The sequence below is a fragment of the Ovis aries genome, chromosome 1 (assembly GCF_016772045.2).
Source record: "Ovis aries strain OAR_USU_Benz2616 breed Rambouillet chromosome 1, ARS-UI_Ramb_v3.0, whole genome shotgun sequence".
Lineage (NCBI taxonomy): Eukaryota > Metazoa > Chordata > Mammalia > Artiodactyla > Bovidae > Ovis > Ovis aries.
This window is the reverse complement of record NC_056054.1, coordinates 114192351-114216576: the sequence shown is the minus strand read 5'-3', so window position 1 is coordinate 114216576 and position 24226 is coordinate 114192351. Positions and strand designations below refer to the sequence as shown.

The following is a 24226-nucleotide window of genomic DNA, read 5'->3' as shown; positions in this document are numbered from 1 at the left end:
TGTCTTCCTTCTGGAGGCTCTAGGGGAGAATCTGTTTTCTCGCCTTTTCCAGCATCCCCAGGCTGTCTGCATACCTGGGCCCATGGTCAGCAGCATACCATGGCCTCTTTCCTCTTTTCCAGCATACCTCTTTCCTCTCTGGCCTCTGCTTCTGTCTTTACGTCTTCTCTCTTTTACTATGATCTTCCTGACCCCCTCTTTCAAGGACCCTTGTGAGTATATCAGGTCCACCCAGATAATCCAGCAAAACCTCTCCACTTCAAGGTCCTTAACCTTAATTAACCATATCTGCAAAATCCTTTTTATCACATATGGTAATAAATCCTCAGATACCAGGAATTAGGACATGAACATCTTTGAGGGGGATCAGTCAGCCTACCACAAGCCTCTTGAAATTTCCCACTAGATTCTCTCTGCTCTGAGCCATCTCAGACCAAAGAGCATCCAGGCAGAGCTGCCTCCCGCTCCTTGTGCCTGATCCACAGAGCTGGGCTTCAGGGCCACACGAGAGCAGCACCCAGACCAGCTCTTTGCCAGCAGGACTCCCATATGCTTCTTGCGCGTTTTAGAGTTTACAGAGAAGTTTTCCATTCTCTCTTTCTCTCTTCTGTGATCAATTGCATGAGGCAAGAGGAGAGATGCTATTCAACTCCTTTTACAGACAAGATACAGAAGGGTTCACCAATGAGCTTAAGGCCACACATTCAGAAAGCAGTCAAGTGGAGCTCAGATGCCTGCCTCTCTGCTCCAAGTCAGCCTACATTTTGCTGCCTGAATGATACCCTGGATGAAGGTGGACAGAAAGTGTCATCTTCAGTAAGGACCACACAGTGGAAAACTTTACAGCTATTTCACTTCATTCCTCTTGACCCATGAGCCATCTATAAGGCCACACCCTGCCATCACACACACACACACACACACACACACACACACATTCCTAACACAGCATCACACCCAAGCCCTCACACACTCACAGACAGAATCAAAAATGAGAAGGACAATACGGTTCCTCCAACCTGGGAGATCCTAACCTTGTTTTGTGCCCTGGACCCTTATGCAGTCTGGTGAAGCTTCTGAGTGTTTTCTAGGAATAATGTTTAATGCATAAAATAAAGAGCATAGGATTAGAAACAAAACTAATGATACTAGTTATAAAATATTTGAAAATGTATAGTAAAATAATAGATCTTATTAATCCATTAAATAAGATCTAGTCAATGATCTAATAACACTAAAGTTTCAAAGGGGTGATGAGTATTTATAATATTTTGAGATAGCTGCTAAAATTATGTGATGGAAAAATACTACTAATTTCTACTAATTGGAAGAAATATTACATTTTGGTTAGAGTTTAGAAAAATAGAGGATTTTTTTCCTATCAAGGTTATAAAACACTCCCTTCCAAGTTCTACCCAGAGAATTCATGTCTGAACCTCAGATTTCAGGATCTTTATTTCAGCCCTGCCTCAAGATAATCACATACTTAAACCAATGAAATGTCGAGCATTTAAACAAAGTTAAATTTTCAACAAGAATGGAAAGTCCACAAACGCCTTTAGTCACTTCGTTCAAATTCTGGGACTTCATTCTTCAGACGCTTTCTAAAATCATATATTTATTTAGTTTCTACTCATTCTTAGTTTATAGTGAGGGGTAAACTGAATTAAAATAAATTTAATTTTATCTTGGTACTATAAAAAAATGTTTACAAAGCAAATCAATCACTTCTACAAACAAGATCGCAGGGAAAACTTTAGCCTTTTTGAAAAAAGCAAACGCTTTCCAAGCTCTTAAAAAGTTCTTTAGTAGTGTAATGGATGCACCAGCAATGCGGATGTCCATGACAACTGGTTTCTGTCTGACTTGCTCCTTCATTGGCATTAGCACAGTTTGTTGACCATGCTTCCTGCGTGTTCGAGTCAAATGCTCTCATACAGAAAACAGCCTGTGTACAGAACTACCTCCAAATGGGCTATCGATCCTCAACCAAAAGCAGAAAACATATGCAGGTCATTTCAAACCCAAGTAAACAGAATCTCATTCTCAGGAAGAATTACTGCATTAGAAGTGAAATAATGCACTTAAAGGGATCTATCCCTGTGCCTGGTATATAATAAGCACTCAAACTTTAGCTATTATTACTGAATTGTTAATTTATTGATACATTTGTTGATTATATAATAACTATGGATTAGTGATCCAATAATCAAAATAGCTAATAATATTAAATATTATTGCTATACAACGGATTATTCCTACACTTTAAATAGGATGTTAATAACAATGTTCACTAAAGGACTATGCCACATTTATGTTTTCAGAACTTGGCTTTGATGCATCTGAAGCATGGGAGAAAACAGATTTGGTTCCCTTGCACATCTATCTCAACTTCAAATTCAAATGATATCCAATGATCCCCATTGTTTCATCCTCTTTTGGCAGGTCTCAGAGGCATAATCATATTTCATGAACAAAAAGTCAGCATGCTAGGTCTGACAGAAGATTTTTTTTCTTCTAGTTTGTGCATTTAAGTGAAAAAAATCTCTAAAAGTTATCACATTCAGTTATATTCATAACAAAACAGAAAACTGCTTTTATGGAAAAAATTTAAAACTCAACAACAGAAAGATAAAATTGAGCAAAAATATTTTCCAGTCATCATCATTTGAATACCTGAAATCAGGACTAGCCTTAAAAATCCTGCACCCATTGGTCACCACATCCATTAGCAGGAGTTAGAGCATATGTAGCCCCAAAGAAACCAAACTGTGTATCCTTAAATATTTTCTTAGGTATTTAAATCATGGCAGGTGTTGGCCCATGCCTTGGCTGCCAGATTCCTACAAACAGATAATATGCTTCTGCTCCATCTATGTTAAACCAAACCCACCACTGCTAATTAATAATAGCATAGTAGGTTGAACTGTGTCACCCTAGGAGGAAGTCCTAACCCTAGTACCTATAAACATGGCCTTATTTGGAAATAGAATCCTCGCAGATGTTATCAAGTTAAATTGAGGCTATACTAGATGAGGGCGTCATCCAATGACGAGTGTCTTCTAGAGAAAGGAGAGGGAGGTTCAGACACAGAGGCATAGACACGCACTAGGGAGCCTGTGTGACTGCAGAGGCGGAACTAGAGTAACGGCAGGAGGCACCAGAAGCTACAAGAGACCAGCGGGATGGTTCCCTGGAGCCCTTGGACGGAGCGCGGCTCTGCCGACTCCTTCCTGGCCAGAACTTCTAGCCTCCAGAACGATGCGTTATTACTGCAGTAACAGGGCGTCAAGGATGCGATAATAAATTTCGGTTGCTATAAGCCAGCCAGTTTGTGGCAATTTGTTAATTCAGCCCCAGGAAGCGAATAGAAACAGTTAAATCTACTTATTCTTTTTTTCAGAGGTGTTTTTTTTTTTTTTTTCCCGTAAATCATGGCCGAATGTCTGATATGTCTAACATTCATGCGCTTAACCAAGGCTTTTACATGTCAAATATTAGCTTGGAGCTCCACTGCTGCTGTATTTCAATATCACATTAAAGGATTATTTCTCTTTATCACTGAGATTTTAGTACCCCTTTAAAGTTTTAAAGGCCTCCCTGTTTCACCCCGTCTCCAGACCTGTTTCCCTAAGCCTTTTCCCACTGTATCCATCAGTTTGTATTTTTCCAGGCTGAATTGTTCTCCTTCCTGGCAGCACCCCCAAACAGTCTTGATGCCTGTGAAATAATTATTGGTCTCCAGTGACTCTGACAGTTCATTGCATCTGTGAATTTTAATAACATACTTGATATTTTTTCTGCAGATAGTTGAGGAAGATGTCAATTAAGGCCAATCCTAACCAGATGCCTACAGGCCCTTTCTAGATACTTCCCTGGGGTGGGGTGGGGTGGGGTGGTGGTGGGGTAGTATCATTGTTGAGATTGCCGAGATATCCTTTGTAATTTTTCTGCTACATTTCTGCAATCTAAGCCTTCCTCACCATTTCAATGCCATCCTGAGAACATTTCAAAAGAGATGATGGGAAAGAAATCCAACAAAGAAGGGATGCATGTATATGTATAGCTAAGTCACTTTGCTGTACATAAAGATATGTCTATGCAACTTTGGGATAGGATCAGGAAGGATGAGCATCAGACATTAAATGTTAAGGAAAGTAGATATCTCTGGGGAATTAAAAGAAATGGCTGAGAAGGGAAATTTTACTTCTCACTTCATATCATTCTTTTTTTTTTTTTTTTTAGTTTTTTATTTTTTAAATTTTAAAATCTTTAATTCTTACATGCATTCCCAAACATGAACCCCCCTCCCACCTCCCTCCCCATAACATCTTTCTGGGTCATCCCCATGCACCAGCCCCAAGCATGCTGCATCCTGTGTCAGACATAGACTGGCGATTCAATTCACATGATAGTATACATGTTAGAATGTCATTAAATGATGGGATTAGGGGTTGTGTTTCCTGAGTGATTTTGAGGTTTTTTAACTTTAAAATATTTGAGGAAAAACAGTGCTACAAAAGTGCCTGCTATTCAGCTGCAACAACGTGCTACATGAATTAGCATATACTGTCCTTAAGGTACACATTTTCCATCAGTAATCAACACACACACACACACACATCACACTTTTCCAACAGCTGGGGAAACCACCCTCACAGAGAGGAAGGAGCTTCCCCAAGGTTACATAACCAGTAAATCAGAGCAACGACACGTTACCCACTCTGACTATAGCCCTGTACTCTTTCCGTTGCTCCCGCTCCTCCTGTCACCGTCAGATCCTGTCTGTCCCGCATTTGTTCACTCACTTGCTCCAGTAACACATGCTGATGCCTACCTGTGTTTGGCACCACACTTCATACCCAAAAAAGCCGCAACGATGAACAAAGCAGAATGCCTGCCCTTTAACAGTTCATACTCTTCTTCTGCTGTTTATAAGAAACAGAAGGAAAAAGAAGGCTCCCTGGGCAGAGAGAGAGTAAAGAGAAGGGAACTGTCCATCCGCCCCGGCGACTCTTGTGAGGTTGAGTCAGAAGAGCACTCTGAGCCCCTCCTTCTAAAAGGGCCCTTTTATGCTAGAACAGGGCAAAGATGCTCTTGACATTGGAGCATATCTTTGGTTACCTCAACCAACCTCTTATTTTTGTCCCACATGAGCACAGGGGAAGTGGAGAGAAAGGAGGGGAGCAAAGTATTTGTAGAAACTTGAAGACAGTGAGGACTCTGGTTGCGGTATAAATTGTACATGGAACTGCAGGTTAAACTAATGGTTGATAGAAGGGGGATACACCCACTGGTGGCTGTTGTTGTTCAGATTCCTATGAGTTTCATTTTTATATGCTGGTGAAAAAGAAAAAAAATTGCTCTGACTCAAAACAAAGAAACACAGACTTACTGTGGACTCATGGGTAATTTTTCTAAGGATTTTCAGAAATGTTATAGTATAAATATTGTAAATAACTCTCTCCCCTTATATAAGTGGGGGTCACATATTGGGCTCTATTGGACCTTGACTGACATGTAGACACTGCTATATTTAAAATGTATAACTAGAGCCGATTATACAGAGTGAAGTAAGCCAGAAAGAAAAACACCAATATAGTACTAACACATATATATGGAATTTAGAAAGATGGTAATGATGACCCCATATGCGAGACAGCAAAAGAGACACAGATGTATAGAACAGTCTTTTGGACTCTGTGGGAGAGGGAAAGGGTGGGATGATTTGGGAGAATGGCATTGAAACGTGTATATCATCATATAAGAAATGAATCACCAGTCTAGGTTCGATGCAGGATACAGGATGCTCAGGGCTGGTGCAATGGGATGACCCAGAGGGATGGTATGGGGAGGGATGTGAGACGGGGGTTCAGGATGGGGAACACGTGTACACCCGTGGCGGATTCATGTTGATGTATGGCAAAACCAATACAGTATTGTAAAGTAAAAAAAAAAAAAATTAAAAAAAAGAAAAGTAAAAATAATCACTATAAAAAAGTGAAAAAAAAATGTATAACTAACAAGAACCTATTGTATAGCACAGGAAACTCTGCTCAATATTCTGTAACAACCTAACTGAGGAAAGAATTTGAAAAAGAATAGATAAAGGTGCATGTATAACTGAATCATGGTTGTACAGCTGAAACTGACCCAACGTTGTTAATCAACTATACTCCAATGTCAGATAAAAAGTAAAAAAAAAAAAAAAAGGATTTAAAGAAGTATGCAACTCCACCTCAAAGTTCACTTAATTTGTTTCCTTTTCCCTGGGGTTAAAATGTTGTCAAATGATAGTACATTTTACATCCTTGGCATGCACCACGGTTTTGATACGAGGCAGTAAATGTAAGTGGCCAAGGGACTGGTGTGCACACTCAGTTAACTGGAACTTCTTGGGACATATCATGAAGGACAAGGAACAGTGAACTGGGAAGTGTAGAATCTGCCAGGTGCAGAGGAGGGCCGTGGGCACTTGAGGCAGCTGTCACCGTGGGAGACGAGGTGCAGAGAGATGAAGGAGCGCACCCAGGACCACAAGGGAGCAAGGCTGGCCAGGCTGTTGAGATGCAAGGAACCCTGGCAACCACCTGTTACCCTCCCTCCTATCACAGGGTGCCACCTGAGGCTCAGAGAGGTGCAGTGGTCTGTAAGCACCGCACAACAGCATCAGCCTGGCCATCTGAGCAAGGTCGCCACTCTGCTTGGCTGTTCAGTACGTGCTCTGTGAACACATCCCCAGGAAGAAGCAGAGGTTCAGAAGTGGGAAGGTGGGGACCCAAACAAGAAATGATGAGTCTGAGAGGGGTTTTGATTTGAGTGGAAAACACATGTAGGAATAAATAAGTCATAGGATGAAATGCACAGCATGGGGAATATAGTTAATAACACTGTAACATCTTTATAAGGTAACAGGTGGTAACTAGACTTATTATGATGATCATTTTGCAATGAATAGGAACATCAAATCACTGTTGTAAATCTAGAAATAACATGATGTTGTAAATCAATTATAACTCCATAATAATAATTAATCAATTAATTAAAATACATGTAGGAAACTGATGAGAAGTTAGATCAAGTGGGGTTTTGGGCTGATAGCCCTTGAATATCACATCAAAGTGTCTCATACTTCTTTTTTTTTTTCTAGGAAGGTAACAGAAAATTACCACATATTGGAACAGAGCTCAAACAGCAAATTCACTATTTTTTTGTCCCCAGAAACAGACTAACTTGTGATGAGGAAGGAAAAGATCTTCCTGAGAGTAAAAATAATCTCAGAATCCCAGGGAAGGAAAGAGGATACCTAGATTTTTCACACATTCTCTCTGAAAAGAACAAATACTTTCACAATATCTTCCTTTAAAAAAAATACATACCTTTTTCTTTTTCTGATGTAATGCATACATATTAATTATTTATGAACTTTCAATTGTATGAAGAACCAAAAACAATCCTTGTAATCTCCTCATCTGAAATCAAACATGGTTAATCTTTTAGTATATTTCCTTTAAAGGTTTGATTTTTTGTGTGTGTGCATTTTTATGTAACTGATCTCATACTTTTATTTGACTCTATAACTTCTAATTTTTCTTAATATGACATAAATTCCTTTCAGTGGTATTCAATAAATACCTACAATTAAAATTCTCAAACCCATCATTTCAAAGGTTTAAAACCTATACACTTAACCATGCCCTCATGGCCACTTAGATTATTTCATTTTTGTATCTAATGCTTAATTTTTTGTTTACATTTTTTCCCTTTCAGTATGTTTACTTAGAACAGATTCATAAAAATTAAACTCCTACATGAAATAGCAGGGACATTTTTAAGGCCATTCATATATCTTGTTGAACTGACATAATTCTGGAGTATATATGTATATATATATATAAATTTTTACATATATAGAATTGCTAGAGTTTTTAGTTGAATGAAAGCAGTTTCTCCTTTTTAATGGCTTTTCTCCAATTAAAAAAATATTTCATATTTGAAGAAAAGAACACTCTCCATAATGGTAGACTGCTGGCACTGGGGATAGGGCAGCAGATGCTTACATGAAATTTAATGTCTACCACCCTGGGGCAATTTTTACAATGCTGCTTTCTCCTGTCTTCTGATCAGGGCTACACGACCCTCCATTTCCTCATCAACTACTCCACCCAGGTTCTCTGCCAGCCTTTCAGATTCTTGGATATGATCTGTCCTATGATTTATCAAGGGAGATTCCACTTGCATTTCCTGGTAAAGAGGCCAAGTTCACACAAAGAGGCTTCTGCACCCTTGCCCAGGGCTTTGGAAAGTGAAGTTTTGCAACAAGAAGATTTGTGGTGCATTCCTGATCTTCACAGCCTGTGTGTTTCTCATTATCTTCCCTTGGATACAGTCACTGGCTTTCATTCCAAAGGCACCCAAAGCTGGTCACTGTTCCTCCCAGAGCAGGGAGACTTCTTTAGTGCTAATGGTATAGAGAGAGATGAGTCATCAACCTTTCATGTAATCAGGCCTCTTCCTCTCCATCCCTTCTGGCAGAGGTCTGCTTCACTCCCTCACTACCCACCTGCTCTCTTGCTGGGCCTCCCCACACCCACCTCCTCTCCCTTCCAGTATTTATCATCCATCACAGCAAAGTCAGGTCTTCTTGGAGCAGAAGTCATATTATCTTACAACTCTGCTCCAACATCTGCAGCAGTTCTTTGTTACCTACATGGGAAACAGGGCCCAGCATTTTGCAATGGGTCAATAAATGTTTAGCATCTGCTTTTTAATGAGTGAGCTCTAAGCACCATGGGAGCTATACAATGAGCTCTATGTCTGGTTCTGGGAGCTGAAACAGACATATGAAAAGTTAAATAAGAAGGCATCAGCTTCCACCACTTTCCAGTTCCCTAGTCCTGTATATTTGGCCGCCAGCTATCACACTCAACTTGTTTCAAACAGAACTTACTCTCTTCTCCCCCAATCTATATTCTCTATAGAATGGCCCTACTATCCATGTTCTCAAGACAAGACAGATACAAGCCAGGAATATGGGGAGATGTAGGGGTCAGGAGATTTTGGCTTCATAGTGCCCATCAACATCAGTTATCTACTTATTCACTTTCTTAGTAGTGCTTAGATACATAAAAAGCATAAACATAAAAAAAATAAACAAGGCATGTACCCGCTGCTGTGAGTAGATAACCTCGTGGAAGAGACAGAGTTTGCAGGAACAAACTGTCCAGCATCAACTCATATACCCAAACTGTGGCTCACAAACCTGAGTTTCCAGGTCCTCCCCCAATCATCCAGTGCAGGAAAAATGGACCAAGACATCTCCTTGCATCCTCACAATTCTCTTGGACTTCTCTTCTACCAAATCTCAATCAATCCAGAAACTAGAAGCACAATTTGTGGGCACTTTATACTTATAGAGCACTCTTCCAAACATCCCAAACTCTTCACGCAATATCTTGTTGTGATTTAACCCTTACAACAAAATCACAGGTTGTGTTCTCGTCACCTTCATTTTACAGATGAGAAAATCATGCTTGAAGGAATTTATATTCTTTTGGTGCAACAGATTATGTTTAAGTTCTAACGTGTCAGAAATTAAGGGTGAACATGTATTCAAGAAGATCTTCGCCGTTAGTGACTTAACAATCTGAGGAGAGAGACAGAAACCTAAACGAATAATTCCCACATAATATGGTGTCAGGACAGAATATGCAGAAGTTGCACCAAACGTAGAAAAATAACATCATTCAGCCCAATCCACAGTTTCAGGGAAAGTCCAGGGAAGGTGGGAGCGAAGGGAAGAAACATGTCAACTAACCTAGAACTTGAATGAGTTGTTGGCTCACAGACAGGGAAACTAGAATCTGAATTTGGGTTTGTCGGACTCTCCAATTCATGTTTTTCCCTATTCTGTGACATGGTAGGTTTTCAATGGATATTCATTGAGTGACAGAAGGAATGAAGGAATAAATGAGTACGTTATGCTTCCTCCTATGGAAAGAATGGCTGAAATATCGGTCCAAACAGTAACTCTGGCTTCCAAACGACCACATTCTGACCAGCTGAGCTAACCAGCTAATGCAGCTTAGGGAATTCCAGGAAGGCTCCTGGTAACAGGGCAGGTGGTTCTCAACATTGGAGGTCCTAATCCACTGCTACGGTCTTGCAGAATTGGTTGGTAGGTTCTGGAATTGAGAAGAGGACTCCCCACTTCTTTCTACTCCACTGCCTCAAAAAACCTTTTGTAGTGTCCTGGGCTTTGCAGACAATGGGAAATAAACTACAATAAGTAAGACCAGAGTTCCAATTGCCACGGCAAAGATTCCCTCAGAATTCCACACGAAACCCCTGTGGCTCCAGATAACTCTGTGTAAGGAAAACGGATCCTAATTCTCCTAAGCCTACCTCCTCTGAAAGTCGGTTTTGGATGAAGGAGAGCCAGGATCTCCAAGACTTGAAGATCAGAGTGGTGCACCCACATCCTCAAGCAATTACAGGGGGCTGCCTCTCTCCTCCCGCAGCCTCCGCTCCACTGCATTTGTGGAGCAGATGCCTCTGTGCCAGCAGCCCCCGCTCTGTACTTCCTGCTTCACAGCCCAATCTCTGCCTTCTGTCTTCCTATGCTTGTACACGTGCAGTAAGCCTGGAGCTTGTGTGTGCCACCATTTCACAATTAAAAAACCCCAAATAAGAGACAGGTGGCGGGATTCTCCCAGGGAATTAAAAGAAAGACGTCAAGCCCACGCCGCTGCCTGAATCTGGCTACCCAGTGAGCACCCCAGGGGTGGGTATGATTTCAGTAGTAAAAATGCAGAATCTACCCAAACCATAAAAAGTTGCTTTTATTCCCTCGTCCCAAATATTTCTATTCAGAATTTCCTCTTAGCTCTTCCCAATTCCTGAGAAAAGTCGGACTCATTTTGAGCAATTAACGGAATCAGTTTGAGATGTGCCATTTCAATAAAATCACAATGGTTTCTTGAAGGAAGGCAATATGAAATGGACCTTAGAAAGTCACAGACTCTTTGGTACCATTATTTGCATCAGTTTGGGGCTCGGGAATCTTCATTGCCTGCTTGGGAATTAAGATTTAATGAATCAACTTCTCCATGGTGGGTTAAGATGGGCTTGCAAATTTTGCCACTGGGGCAAGAATCACTGTTATTTTCCTTTCCTCTAAGGAAGCAGGGTTCATCTCATACACTGGAGGTCAGCAGACATATTTCTGAAAAGGCCCAAAGAGTAAATATTTTAGGTTTTGTGGGCCATAAGAATTCTGCTGCAACTATTCAACTCAGCTGATGTAGCACAAAAGAAGTCACAGACAATACGTAAATATATGAGCATAGCTAGGTTTCAATAAAACTTTATTTACAAAAGCAGGCCTGTTTGTTCTACCATCATCTAACTAACCTCTAAAAATATCAGAACCCGCATTAAACATGATTACAAGGTGATCTGTATGCAATGTATCTGGAAACCAATGTGTCTCAAATCTAATCAAACTGCAAATTCTGAGGCCTGAAATTCTGTATTTTCAAACAAGCTCCCAGGTGATACTGATGCTGTCAGTGGATGCTGCTTTAATTAGCAAAGATCCATTTAGAGATGCTCCACAAAACCCAACACTGGGGTAGAACATAGGAACTGGTGGGTACCAGCAGCCCACCCATCAGTTCAGTTCAGTCGCTCAGTCATGTCCGACTCTCTGCAACCCATGGACAGCAGTACACCAGGCCTCCCTGTCCATCACCAACTCCCAGAGTTCACCCAAACTCATATCCATTGAATTGGTGATGCCATCCAACCATCTCATCCTCTGTCGGCCCCTTCTCCCGCCTTCAACCTTTCCCAACATAAAGGTCTTTTCTAGTAAGTCAGTTCTTTGCATGAGGTGGCCAAAGTGTTGGAGTTTCAGCTTCAGCATCAGTCCTTACAATGAATATTCAGGACTGATTTCCTTTAGGATGGAGTGGTTGGATCTCCTTGCAGTCCAAGGGACTCTCAAGCATCTTCTCCAACACCACAGTTCAAAAGCATCAATTCTTCAGCACTTAGCTTTCTTTATAGTCTAACTCTCACATTCCATACATGACTACTGGAAAAACCATGGTTTTGACTAGATGGACCTTTGTTGGCAAAGTAATGCCTCTTCTTTTTAACATTCTGTCTAGGTTGGTCATAGCTTTTCTTCCAAGGAGCAAGTGTCTTTTAATTTCATGGCTGCAGTCAACACCTGCAGTGATTTTGGAGCCCAAAACAATAAGATCTCTCACTATTTCCATTGTTTCCCCAACTATTTGCCATGAAGTGATGGGACCAGATGCCATGATCTTCGTTTTCTGAATGTTGAGTTTTAAGCCAACTTTTTAACTCTCTTTCACCTTCATCAAGCCCACAGATATCCACTCAGTTTCTCTACCTCCAGACAAAATAATACTTGGATGATACTATGCTAAATATTATGCCAAAGCCAAAATAACTGACAGATACTCAGACCATGACTAAGAGGGTCTCACAATCTTTTGGAATGGGAGTGCGGGGGGTGCAAATGGAACCTCATACACATAAAAAAGTAATCAATACAAGAGACAGTGTGAATGTCTTTTGTAAGACAATGAGACATCACTGAAAAACCCTGACAAATGCTGTGAATGTCTAGCAGGAAGACCCCAATCCTTCTCATCCATCATAAAGTGAGGAATGAGGGGCTCTGTAATCCAGGAAGCAGGAATTTTGAGTAAGCTCATGGTCAAGAGGAAATTCAGTGAACATTTCTAGCCAGAAACACAATATGATTCCTTCAGCCCACAATAGCAGAATGAAAGAGTTGATGTAATATGAGAAATTATAGAGTATTGAAAATGGGAACAATGGAAATAAGATTCTTTATAGCAGCCCTAGATCAACTCTGAGGGCAAAACAGTTTGTGACTGACCCTTAAATCTACTGTTAAAAGCTACAAAGACTAAAGCCAAAGCAAGAGGTTGAGATCTTAGAAAACACTAGCTCAAAGTGTTTTGTGCATATATATTTTGAGGTCCCTAGATATTTCCCCTTGAAGGCTTATTGTTATGACACCTTAAATCTGGTTCACTCCCCTGGTAGCTCAGTTGGTAAAGAATCCACCTGTAATACAGGAGACCCCGGTTCAATTCCTGGGTCAGGAAGATCTGCTGGAGAAGACATAGGCTACCCACTCCAGTATTCTCTGGCTTCCCTTGTGGCTCAGCTGGTAAAGAATCCACCTGCAATGCGGGAGACCTGGGTTTGATCCCTGGGTTGGGAAAATCCCCGGGAGAGGGAACGGCTAACTACTCCAGTATTCTAGCCTGGAGAATTAAGGAGAGGTTGCAAGGAGTTGGACATGACTGAGCAACTATCAAAAAAAAAAAAAAATCTGGTTCAGAAATGCAACCACACTCAGCAAGAGGGGCATCGGAAATGAGCATCTCCCAAAGCAAAGTCATCCATCCTGCCTGGAGCATGTTCCACACAGATGCTGGATTTCAAGGATGGTATCCAGATGTCTCAAGCCAGCCAGTGAGCAGGCTGGAAACTCCCTCCTTTGCAACTCTGTCTTTCACCACTCCTCCTCCCCAAACCTCTGCTCCTGGAAGATGGCTATTTCCTCCTTCCTCTCCACCTGTATGCCCAGTTCCATCCTTGTTTACTGGTCATTCTGCATCCTTGTTGTCTAGGTCCACTCCATCAATAATGAGTGAACTACATCTTTCTCTGTGTATCGAATCTCTGCCTGGCCTCCAAGCCCCACCCCCTCCACAGTCAAGGCATTTATCCTCTGACCCGCCCAGCCACAATTGCTGCTCTCTTCCCTTCAACCTTCCATCACTCTCTCAACACATCCTCACCTGCTTGGAGGGAATTCTCTTCCGCATTACTTCTCTCTGTTGTTAGCCATGAGCAGCTTAGGCTGGGTTATTTCTCATTTATACTTGAATCATTCCAAGTCTCTTCCAGAGTCACTTACATATCACAGGGGCTCAGTAAACAGTGTTATTATTTTATTAAGTGAAAATACTATGCAAAGTCCTTGGATCCCATGAGAAAAAAAAAAAAAAAAGAAAGAAAGAGCACGTTGCCTAGCCCACCAGTTCTTTTTCAGATCACTGCAGTCTGCCCTCAGGTTCTGCTTTTCAGATTGTTTTTGGAGCCCGGTTCATCCGGAAATGTCTGAGTCAACCTGCCCACCTCCGGTGCATCTCACCCCACCCCACCCCCGTCTCTGTACAGGGCTAGCTTCCTCCCAGTCTATCGGGCTCCCTGCTGTCCTGCAGTCACACACCCTCCATAGTGGGGGCTCCCTGCTTAGACGCTGACCAGGATCTTGCCTTCTCTAAAACGATCCAGGCACAGTCCAACTCCAAAATCTCAGACCCTAAGGTTTATCGCAGTAAACCTGCGATAACTGTAAATTGTGTCATTTATCTCAACTGTAATCCATTCTGTGACTAAGCAGGGGTCTCCAGGGTTTGCTCTGTCACGGCCCCAACTTCCACCCACCCCCCCACCACCTCCAACACCCCCTCCATGCTGTCTTCATGCCTCAGCACACATGTCCCCCAGGACACACGAAACCAGAACTTCCCATCAGAGATGCTCTTGAGAAACGGGCCACTCGCAATGTGAAAAGGACGGCCTGCAGCTCGTGAAGGAAAATCAAGCTACAGTTGGAAATACAAGCTTTTCCTTTAAAGGAGAAAGTCAGTTTGGCAGCAGTGTTCTTCTAAGCTGCCCTCCAACAGTGTTGAAAGAACCATTTTGGGAGAGAGGGAAAGGAAGAACGTGCAAGTGACAAATGGGGAGCAGAAAATAGCGAAAGAGCAGGGAGAGAGGAGACAGAACAGCAGTAAAAAGGCACAGAGAGAGGAGGGGGAGGCAGAGCAAGAGAATGGGGATCCGAAAACAGGAACCGGGGAAGGGAGCAGAGGGGGCGGCGGGGGCGCCGGGAGGGAGGGGAGCAAGGGCGGAGGAGGACGAGCGGCACCACCGGGGCTCACAAACAGGGCCGCCAGTTCTGTGGGAATCCTGCCTGTCTCCCGTGGGAGCTCTGCCATCCAGAAGAGGACAGGCTCTCCACTGGCTTATTAGAAACACTCAGCGCTAAGAAGTCTATGCCAGATCCCCTTGGCCCAATACAGATAACTGAACAGAACTCAGGGAATCTATCTCCAAAGGCGCTTGTTGACCTTCTGCGCTCAGCCTTCATTAGAGATGCAAGATCTTTGAAAAGTCGGTGAGCAAATATCCAGCGTTTCTATTAATAACGCTCCTTTTCCCTCACAAGTGTTCCAGTTTAGATGCTAAATACTTGCTCTTCCTATTAATAAGAGACACAGGAAGCTGAAACTTATTGAGTCTTTAAACAGATTGAAATACTTGGTCTCATCATTTGAGAAAAGAAGGAAGTCCGCAGTAGTGACCAGCGGAGACCAGCAGGGTGGAATGAATCCAAAGTACCTGAGATAATTCTGGGCATAACACTACGATGCTGAGGGTGGGGTGCACACGGACAAGGTGCTCAAGCCAAAGCTACTTATAGCACATCTTGGATATTGAACTAATACTTTCTAGAAATAGTCATTAAGATTGGGTGGCAGGGGAAGAAAAGACCACAATGATTAGTACTTTTACCCTTCTGAGAGGTAAAACAGAATGAATCACAGATAAATAATGGAATAGAGAGTCAAATGGAGTCAGTCAAATGGAGAGAGTCAAATCACAGTCAAATGGAATAGAGAGACTCTGCAATAACCTCTGGTTAGCGGTTAAATGCAGCTATCGATTCTTCATTCTGAAATGTACGCCGTGAAGGCTCAAGTTAAAGAACACTTAGCTCTCCAGTATCAAGAATCTGTTGAAGGAGGAAACGAAGGAATGAAGGATGGAAGGGAATTGGTTTCAGGGCAATCTATGGGAAGAAAGGGACCCAAGTTATTTCATCACCACAAGTAGGCTAAGGAGTAATGGGGGAAGGTGGGCAGTTACCTAGACAATAACCAGAAAGGAGTGTGAAATCCCAGGAGCATTGTTAGTGAGAAGAAATCTCCTGGGGAAGGTGAGGAAATACTACTTTACCCACCTGCCCTTCATCCTTCATCCCAAGGACTGTCCACATTATTCACTCAACTGTGCATTCATTCAACAAGTGTCACAGAAGCTGCAAGTTAGATGTAAGCCTAAGTCAAGGCATGGGGGCCTCAGTGAGCATCTCGCACGTGCCAGAACCCACACTAGATGCTAGGGATACAGGCATGAAGGAGATGTTCTCTGCCTTTGGTGACCTATGGACTGAGAGGGTCTCAGATGCATGAAATGACCACAGACCTAGTTTAGTTGGTAGGATTCAAGTCTGCTAACAGATGAACTGAGAAGTCTCCTTCAGACCAAAATTCACCTACAGCTGACCACCTGGACCTGTGCAAGTGCTTTTGGTTTCCTCATGAAGCTTTGCAGTATATCATGCTTCTTTTTTTGCCTTGAGACCTGGAGCTAAGTGGCCCACTTATCTGCAATTAGCATCCCTGGCTAGGTTTTCTTGTGCTTTTAACTCTCCCAAACCTTATTATAGGGCTCTGGTTCTCTTATCCTGGTTTTAGTAGTTCTATTAAGTTTTTTTCCTAAACCAGCTCAAATTATTGCTGGAAGCAGGAAATTGATTTAAACTTTTTCTAAATGGAATTGTACTATTAGAAGAGGCCTAGATTGATCCAGGAAACCCAGAGATTCCAGTGGGTCCTGTAAAAACAAGGGAGACCTAGAGATCCTGGGTCACTCAGAGCTGGGGGTCCAGGACACCCTAGGATGAACATTTACTCTGGGTTGGCCACAACTGGATCCTTGAAGTGCAAAGAGAACATGGACATTCAACACAAGTTCCCTGTATGATCAAACCCATGACCTTTTCGTTCGCTATCAGCTCTAGGATACAGGGCTTCCCAGGTGGCTCAGAGGTAAAGAATTCATCTGCCAGTGTAGGAAGTGTGGGTTCAATCCCTTGTCCAGGAAAATCTCCTGGAGAAGGAAATGACAACCAACTCCAGCATTCTTGCCTGGAAAACCCATGAACAGAGGTGCCCAGTGGGCTACAACAGAGTTGCAACAGAGTCAGACACAACTTAGCAACTGAACAACAACAACAACAAGGACAGAACCCAAGGTTCACCTTTCTCCATCACACCGACCAGGGTAAGTGAGAGGCTTGGGGGAGCCACACTGTCACCCCCAATCATCTGTGGCTAGAAGAGTGTACTTACATCAATGGGTGCAGAGCATTCTCCAAGGGACAGGATACTCAGGAATAGCTGGCCTCTGCTTCTCTTCAATTATTGCAGCTTCTTGGCTTCAAGGCACAGCCTTAGAACTTTCTAGAGCCCTGAACCCCAGACCAGTTGTGGATCTCCTTTTAGGAAGAGGGAAAAAAGGGAAAGCAATGCTTTGTTACAAACTTTTTCTTCACTCATATTTTCTTTCCTGCTTGACATTTCTGTCCACCACTATTAAACAGAAGCCTCCCAGCAGCCCCAGGCTCTGAAGGAATTTGACAGATCCTCAGAGATTTTGTTTATAGGGGTTACACAATTGATATTTATCAATTTAGAAATTAAAAACTAAATTTTAAATTTACTACTTATTTCATTAAAATATAATTGTATGTTAACACATATAATAATTTTTATTAAAATTTTTCAAAAAAATAGTGAGAAGACTGACACTGCTTTATATTTTTAAAAATCTCTTTGATATCTGACTTAATCAAATAGATCCTTTTATCTGCTTCTAGATTCAGTTTGTTACAATAATAACGCAAGTCATTTAACCTCTGGAAAACTCCACCATACACTTGTGGGAGAATGAGAGTGAAAAAAAAGCAAATCCTAATGTTATTTTGAGAATAGTTTTGATTTTGTGGATCCCCTAAAATGGTCTCACAAACTTGCAGGGACCCCCAGAGCACCCTAGAATAACTGCTCCATATTCCACCTCAGACTATCAGTCCCCTTCTTCAGGTACAACTAGTTATCAGCTGACTGAGTAATTTTCTAGAACCATCCTACATGTATGTAAAACTATACGGATGTACAGAGTTTTTAATTTAAAAATCAAGTTTTAGTATCCTGTGCATTTCACTTTGGGCTTTCTGTTTACATGTTGGAGGTAGTTGCATTTTAGCATATGTAGTTATGTCATTCCTCTCTAAAGATTTGTTGCTTTCCACTGAATGGATGTAACCATATATAACTGCATCAGTGCTGCAGTGTCCAAGTGAGTCGATGAACAGCTACCAGAAGTTGGCAGCTTCTTCACTGAAAGATCTAGAACTTAAAGGGAATAAAGTGGCCACACAGATCAAGAAGGGATATCACATATGTTAGTACAGCTTTCCTCTGGCGTCTAGTTCCCCAGAAAGGCATGCGCTGAAGCCTTCAAAATTTGAGAAAATATTCAAACTCTTGCTCTGCTACTGTCCTTTTCTAGTTGGGGTTTATCTCACTATTTCAGAAGAAACTTGTACTAATATCTCTGCACCTACCTGTGCAGGAATGTTTACAAACATCAACCTCTCAAATCACACTCACTGTCATCAGTGTCACGTCATCATGGGGGAAGCACCAAGTGTCCCCAAGTATTTTATTTTATTTTACTTGGCCACACCATGCAGCATGTGAGATCTTAGCTTCCTGACCAGGAATCAAACCTAAGCCCCCTGCAGTGGAAGCACAGAGTCTCAACCACTGGACCTCCAGGGAAGTCCCCCAAACAGTATTCCTGAAAACTAGTTCCCTGTGGCACTAACGTGGCAAAGGCTAACCCTGTTAGATCACAATTTTCCTGACACAGAAAATGCATCACCTGAAGGAAGCCCTCACCTCATATGGCTAATGTGGTCTAATTACACTGAAGGATTCAAAGGCTAAAATGTATGCAGACTACCCGGGTTCATTTCCTCACTTCCATATTCACTAGCTGTGAATCTTGGGAGTTACTTAGCTTCTACTTACTTGTGAAATGGAGACAATGACACCTGTCTCAAGAAGTCATAAAGAAGAATTGTAATTCTCCATTAGATGTGCCTGCCACAGAAGGTGCTCAGGGCTCAGGAACTGCTCACCTTCTCCCTTTATTGTTCTATTAACAGAAATAATATGTAAGATGGATCTTATGTCCTGGACTGAAGATGTCATGTCTTATGTCCTGGCTTTTCCAGGAACCTCAGTCACCCTGTCCTTTAGGAAGTCTGGAGCTATTAGACACTAGGACAGGAGAAGATGATGGAGATAGTTTTTTTCTCCTCTTGTGAGAGGTTTGTCATCTGTCTAATGCAGGATGAGAGACACAGGCCTGCTTTCCTTTTCACTAGGCCAGGAAAACAGGCACCAATATTCCCAGCATTTCTGCCTCAAGTTTCCAGTCTACCTCTGAAATTCTATAGGCCAGTGTGGTTTGTAGACCCACAGAACCTAGAGAAAACCTCCTAGGTTTAGCGATGCTCCTCCAGTGAGGATGAGCAAAGATTTGCTTTTGAACAATTCCTAGGGGTAGAACCAGCACTTATGATAATTATAGACAGATGTATTATAACCTTCATTTATAGATGTGAGATTAAGTTTTGAAGACAATAGGTAAATTCCCCAAGGTAACACAGCTAACAAGGTCAGGATTGTAACTCAAAACCAGGTTTGCCCTACTCTGAAGCTCAAGGTTTTAACCACATCATATGATGCTCCTGTTAGAAAGGAAATCAGCCCCATCATGACATAGCAAGACGCACAGCTTCACTGAAATGGTCTTACAAAAGAGACAAACTATCCTTAACTGTAAGCTAAGGAGTTTACTAACCCAATATTGTAAAAACGTGAAATTACAATTCTTCAGAAAATCATCCCTCAGCTACATGCAAAGAGAATAGCAGGATACCAAACCCAATATTTTATTAGTTTGGGATTATTTACCTTATTTTAAGGTAATATGCCTTATTTTAAGGTAAGATTATTTACCTTACTTTATTAGTATTTGATTAGATCAATTACTAAAATTAATTGGTTGTTTCCATTATTATTTTTTTAATTGATTAATAATTTAATATCAACTTAGCCAATAGTATTTCTAGCTCCTAGTATATACCAGGGACTTCAGGTGTTATAGATGAAGAAAACATGTTCCTTGGCCTTGATGAGAAGATATAGTAGACATTATAAGATCTGATACATATATGACTATATATATATATATATTTGTGTTGGTGAGATACTAAGATAGAAAAGAATAAGATGCTGAAAGAAGGAGAAATCAAGCCAGTGGAGTGACTTGATTTCTCCTGACTTCCCTGACTTTCCTTGAAGTCAGGGAAGACTTGAAGGAGGAAGGAGGCATCATTTGAGCTGACTCTTGAAATATAACTAGAATTTTGTCAAAAAAAAAAGTAAAAAGCCTAAAAAAAAGGAACAATTTGAATTGCAAGTCATGTGGCTGGAGGACAGGAACAGCACAATAATCAAAGCTAGAGCTGGAAGATGGCTGACGCTATAGATGCTAACAAGAGGTGAGCACGTGCAACCCAGGAAAAGCTTTGGAAGAGAGGGATGACAGGGTGAGGGAGGCTCTATACAGCTTAACCTGGCATGTGGGGTGCTTTATAGGGGAGAAGGGAGCAGAGTGGCCAATGGGAGCCTGACCTAGAACAATGATATCAGGAAGGGGAAAGAAATAATATGGAGGTATGCTAATAACCACAATAAGGGGACTGAGCATCAGTCAGCAACTAGTTACAGCAGGGAAGAAGGAAGGAGTCAAGGAAGCCTGCATGTCCAGTCTGCAGGTGACCAAGAGTACATCACTACAAGCAACGGAACCCGGGAAAACTGGGAGAGGAATTGGTTCAAAAGGGATGATTGTGAGTTTGGTTTGAACATAAAGAATTTGCTTTCCTTTCCATGGAAACAGGCAAATACATCAAGCAGAGGAGTAGAAATCTGGGTCCAGCATTCAAGAGTTTGGTACCATCAACAGATGAATGGATAAAGAATATATACATATATATGTGTGTGTGTGTGTGTGTGTATATATATATGCAGAATGGAATGATGTAGTAGATAGCATCACTGACTCAACAGACATGAATCTGAGCAAACTCCAGGAGATAGTGAAGGACAGAGAAGCCTGGTGTGCTGCAGTCCATGGGGTGGCAAAGAGTTGAGCAACAAGAATGGAATACTAACACAATGTGTTCGGTCATTTAAAAAAAAAAATTGCCAATTTCAGCAACATGAACGTACTTGGAGAGCACTAAGTGAAATGTCAGACAGAGAAAGACAAATACTGCAAGGTATCACTTATATGTGGAATCTAAAAAGTAAAACCAGTGAACATAAGAAAAAAGCAGACTCACAGATAAAGAGATCAAACTAGTGGTTACCAGTGGGGAGAGGGACAGGCCACATAGAGGCAGGCGATTAAGAGGTGCAAATTATTAGGTACAAAATAATCTGGGCCTCCCAGGTGGCTTAGTGGTAAAGAATACACCTGCCAATGCAGGAAACAAGAGTTTGATCCCTGGGTCAGGAAGATACACTGGAGACGGAAATGGCAACCCCCTCCAGTATTCTTGCTGGGAAATCCCATGGATGGAGGAGCCTGGTGAGCTACAGTCCATGGGGTTGCAAAAGGATTGGAAATGGCTGAGCAACTAAACAATAACATAAAATAAGCTACAGGGATATATTGTATAACGTGGGAAATATTGCCAATATTTTTATAATAACTATAAATGGACCATAATATTTAAAGACTGTGAATCACTATTGTGATTCACAATATACCTGTAACTTATACAATATTGTGCATCATCTATACCTCAATTTAAATAAACAAATGAGAGAGTTTAATGTTAGAGATTCATATTTGAACATCAAGTACATCAAGGCAATAATTGAAGTCTGAGGCAGATGAAATGATCTGGGAAGAAGGAAGAGAAGAAAACTGAAGACAGAACCCTGGGGCTTATCTGCACTGAGTGATGGAAGAAGGTCTCTGCTTTCTCTACCACGCTCTGGTAAGAGACAAGATGACTTGACCAACAGTTCCTCTTCACAAAACATCAGGACTCCCTGATCTAATGCAGCTTCCTTAGTTCACAGATGAAGAAAACTCAGACCCAGATGGTTAACTGATTTACCCAAAGCCTCACAGCTGCTCATCAGCAAAACTGAGACAAGATGGATTAAGTGACTGTTAGGAATTAACCTCGCCTTGAAAGTGAAGTCACTCAGTCATGTCTGACTCTTTGTGACCCCATGGACTGTAGCCTACCAGGCTCCTCTCTCCATGGGATTTTCCAGGCAACAGTATTGGAGTGGATTGCCATTTCCTTCTGCAGGGGATCTTCCCAACCCAGGGATCAAACCTCGTCTTAGCCATTGGATAATTGTGTGTGCCCCACCTGACATGCTTGGATTCAGAGAAGGCTGGGAGCAAACCAGGAGCTTCATTCACTCTGCTCCGCCAGCCCACTCTGCGATAGTGCCCAACCACATAATCAGCGCAGGGCTCAAAGCACCGCTCACTCATCTTGCTGTCACCATCCCACCACTGTCTCTGACACCAGCATTATTACAGCGTAGAAAAACCAGATTATTTTCTTCCTCTGCATATGCACACAACCACAGACTTTGGAGTTTTAAGAACTAAAGAATTCATCTAGTATTAGTATAATCTCTGTGCAAACAGACCCAAAGTAGTTCAATACCAGATGACAAGTCAGTAGTAGACCCCTGGCTAAAATTCCAAACTCTTTTTTTCTTTCCATGACACTACCAACCTTAAGTGCAAGAGACTTATTTTTTATTTTTATTTATTTTTTTTAATTTTAGTTTTTTATTTTTTAAATTTTAAAATCTTTAATTCTTACATGCATTCCCAAACATGAACCCCCCTCCCACCTCCCTCCCCATAACATCTTTCTGGGTCATCCCCATGCACCAGCCCCAAGCATGCTGCATCCTGCGTCAGACATAGACTGGCGAATCAATTCACTTGATAGTATACATGTTAGAATGTCATTCTCCCAAATCATCCCACCCTCTCCCTCTCCCTCTGAGTCCAAAAGTCCGTTATACACATCTGTGTCTCTTTCCCTGTCTTGCATACAGGGTCGTCATTGCCATCTTCCTAAATTCCATATATATGTGTTAGTATACTGTATTGGTGTTTTTCTTTCTGGCTTACTTCACTCTGTATAATCGGCTCCAGTTTCATCCATCTCATCAGAACTGATTCAAATGAATTCTTTTTAATGGCTGAGTAATACTCCATTGTGTATATGTACCACTGCTTTCTTATCCATTCATCTGCTGATGGACATCTAGGTTGTTTCCATGTCCTGGCTATTATAAACAGTGCTGCAGACAATCTCTTTAACAAGTGGTGCTGGGAAAACTGGGCAACCACTTGTAAAAGAATGAAACTAGATCACTTTCTAACACCCCACACAAAAATAAACTCAAAATGGATTAAAGATCTAAATGTAAGATCAGAAACTATAAAACTCCTAGAGGAGAACATAGGCAAAACACTCTCAGACATAAATCACAGCAGGATCCTCTATGATCCACCTCCCAGAATTCTGGAAATAAAAGCAAAAATAAACAAATGGGATCTAATTAAAATTAAAAGCTTCTGCACAACAAAGGAAAATATAAGCAAGGTGAAAAGACAGCCTTCTGAATGGGAGAAAATAATAGTAAATGAAGCAACTGACAAACAACTAATCTCAAAAATATACAAGCAACTTATGAGACTTATTTTTTAAATATTCATTTATTTCTTTGGCTGCACCAGATCCTAGTTGAGGCACCTGGACCCTTAGTTGTATCATGTGGGATCTAGCTCCCCGGCCAAGGATCAAACCCAGGCCCCCAGCTTTGGGAGCATAGTCTTAGCCACTGAACCACCAGGGAAGTCTCAAGAGACTTATTTATAAGACAAACTTTTTTGTCTCCAGTCTCTTGAAATGTGTCCTATGTAGCCATTTCCCCTCAAGATGCTTCTTGAAAAAAAGAGAGCTCCATGATCCAAACATTCATTGAGTGTTATAAGCTACATCTCTCTCAGAAGGTAAAAATGCTCATTTCCATATTATAGACCTTGGGAAGTCCTTGCAGTAAACAAACCTGCTTAATTCTCTAAGAATATTTTCCCAAACTTATTA

General features: G+C 41.5%; 1 protein-coding gene across 5 annotated transcripts in view; it reads right to left on the bottom strand.

Moving 5' to 3' along the window:
• The window catches only part of DDR2 (discoidin domain receptor tyrosine kinase 2), a 176992-nt gene that overhangs the window by 131313 nt on the left and 21453 nt on the right, over window positions 1–24226 (bottom strand). For 3 of the 5 annotated variants that reach the window (XM_042257087.1, XM_004002713.5, XM_060415694.1), the window contains exon 2: window positions 17277–17422. Coding sequence is in view for 2 of the 5 variants with exons in the window: in XM_042257075.1 (XP_042113009.1) it covers window positions 13872–13898 (27 nt within the window). In the remaining 3 variants the exon portion in view is untranslated. Of the gene's footprint in view, window positions 1–13871; window positions 14143–17276; window positions 17423–24226 lie in introns of those variants that run through there. The other 2 variants (XM_042257075.1, XM_042257078.1) reach the window with 1 other exon arrangement.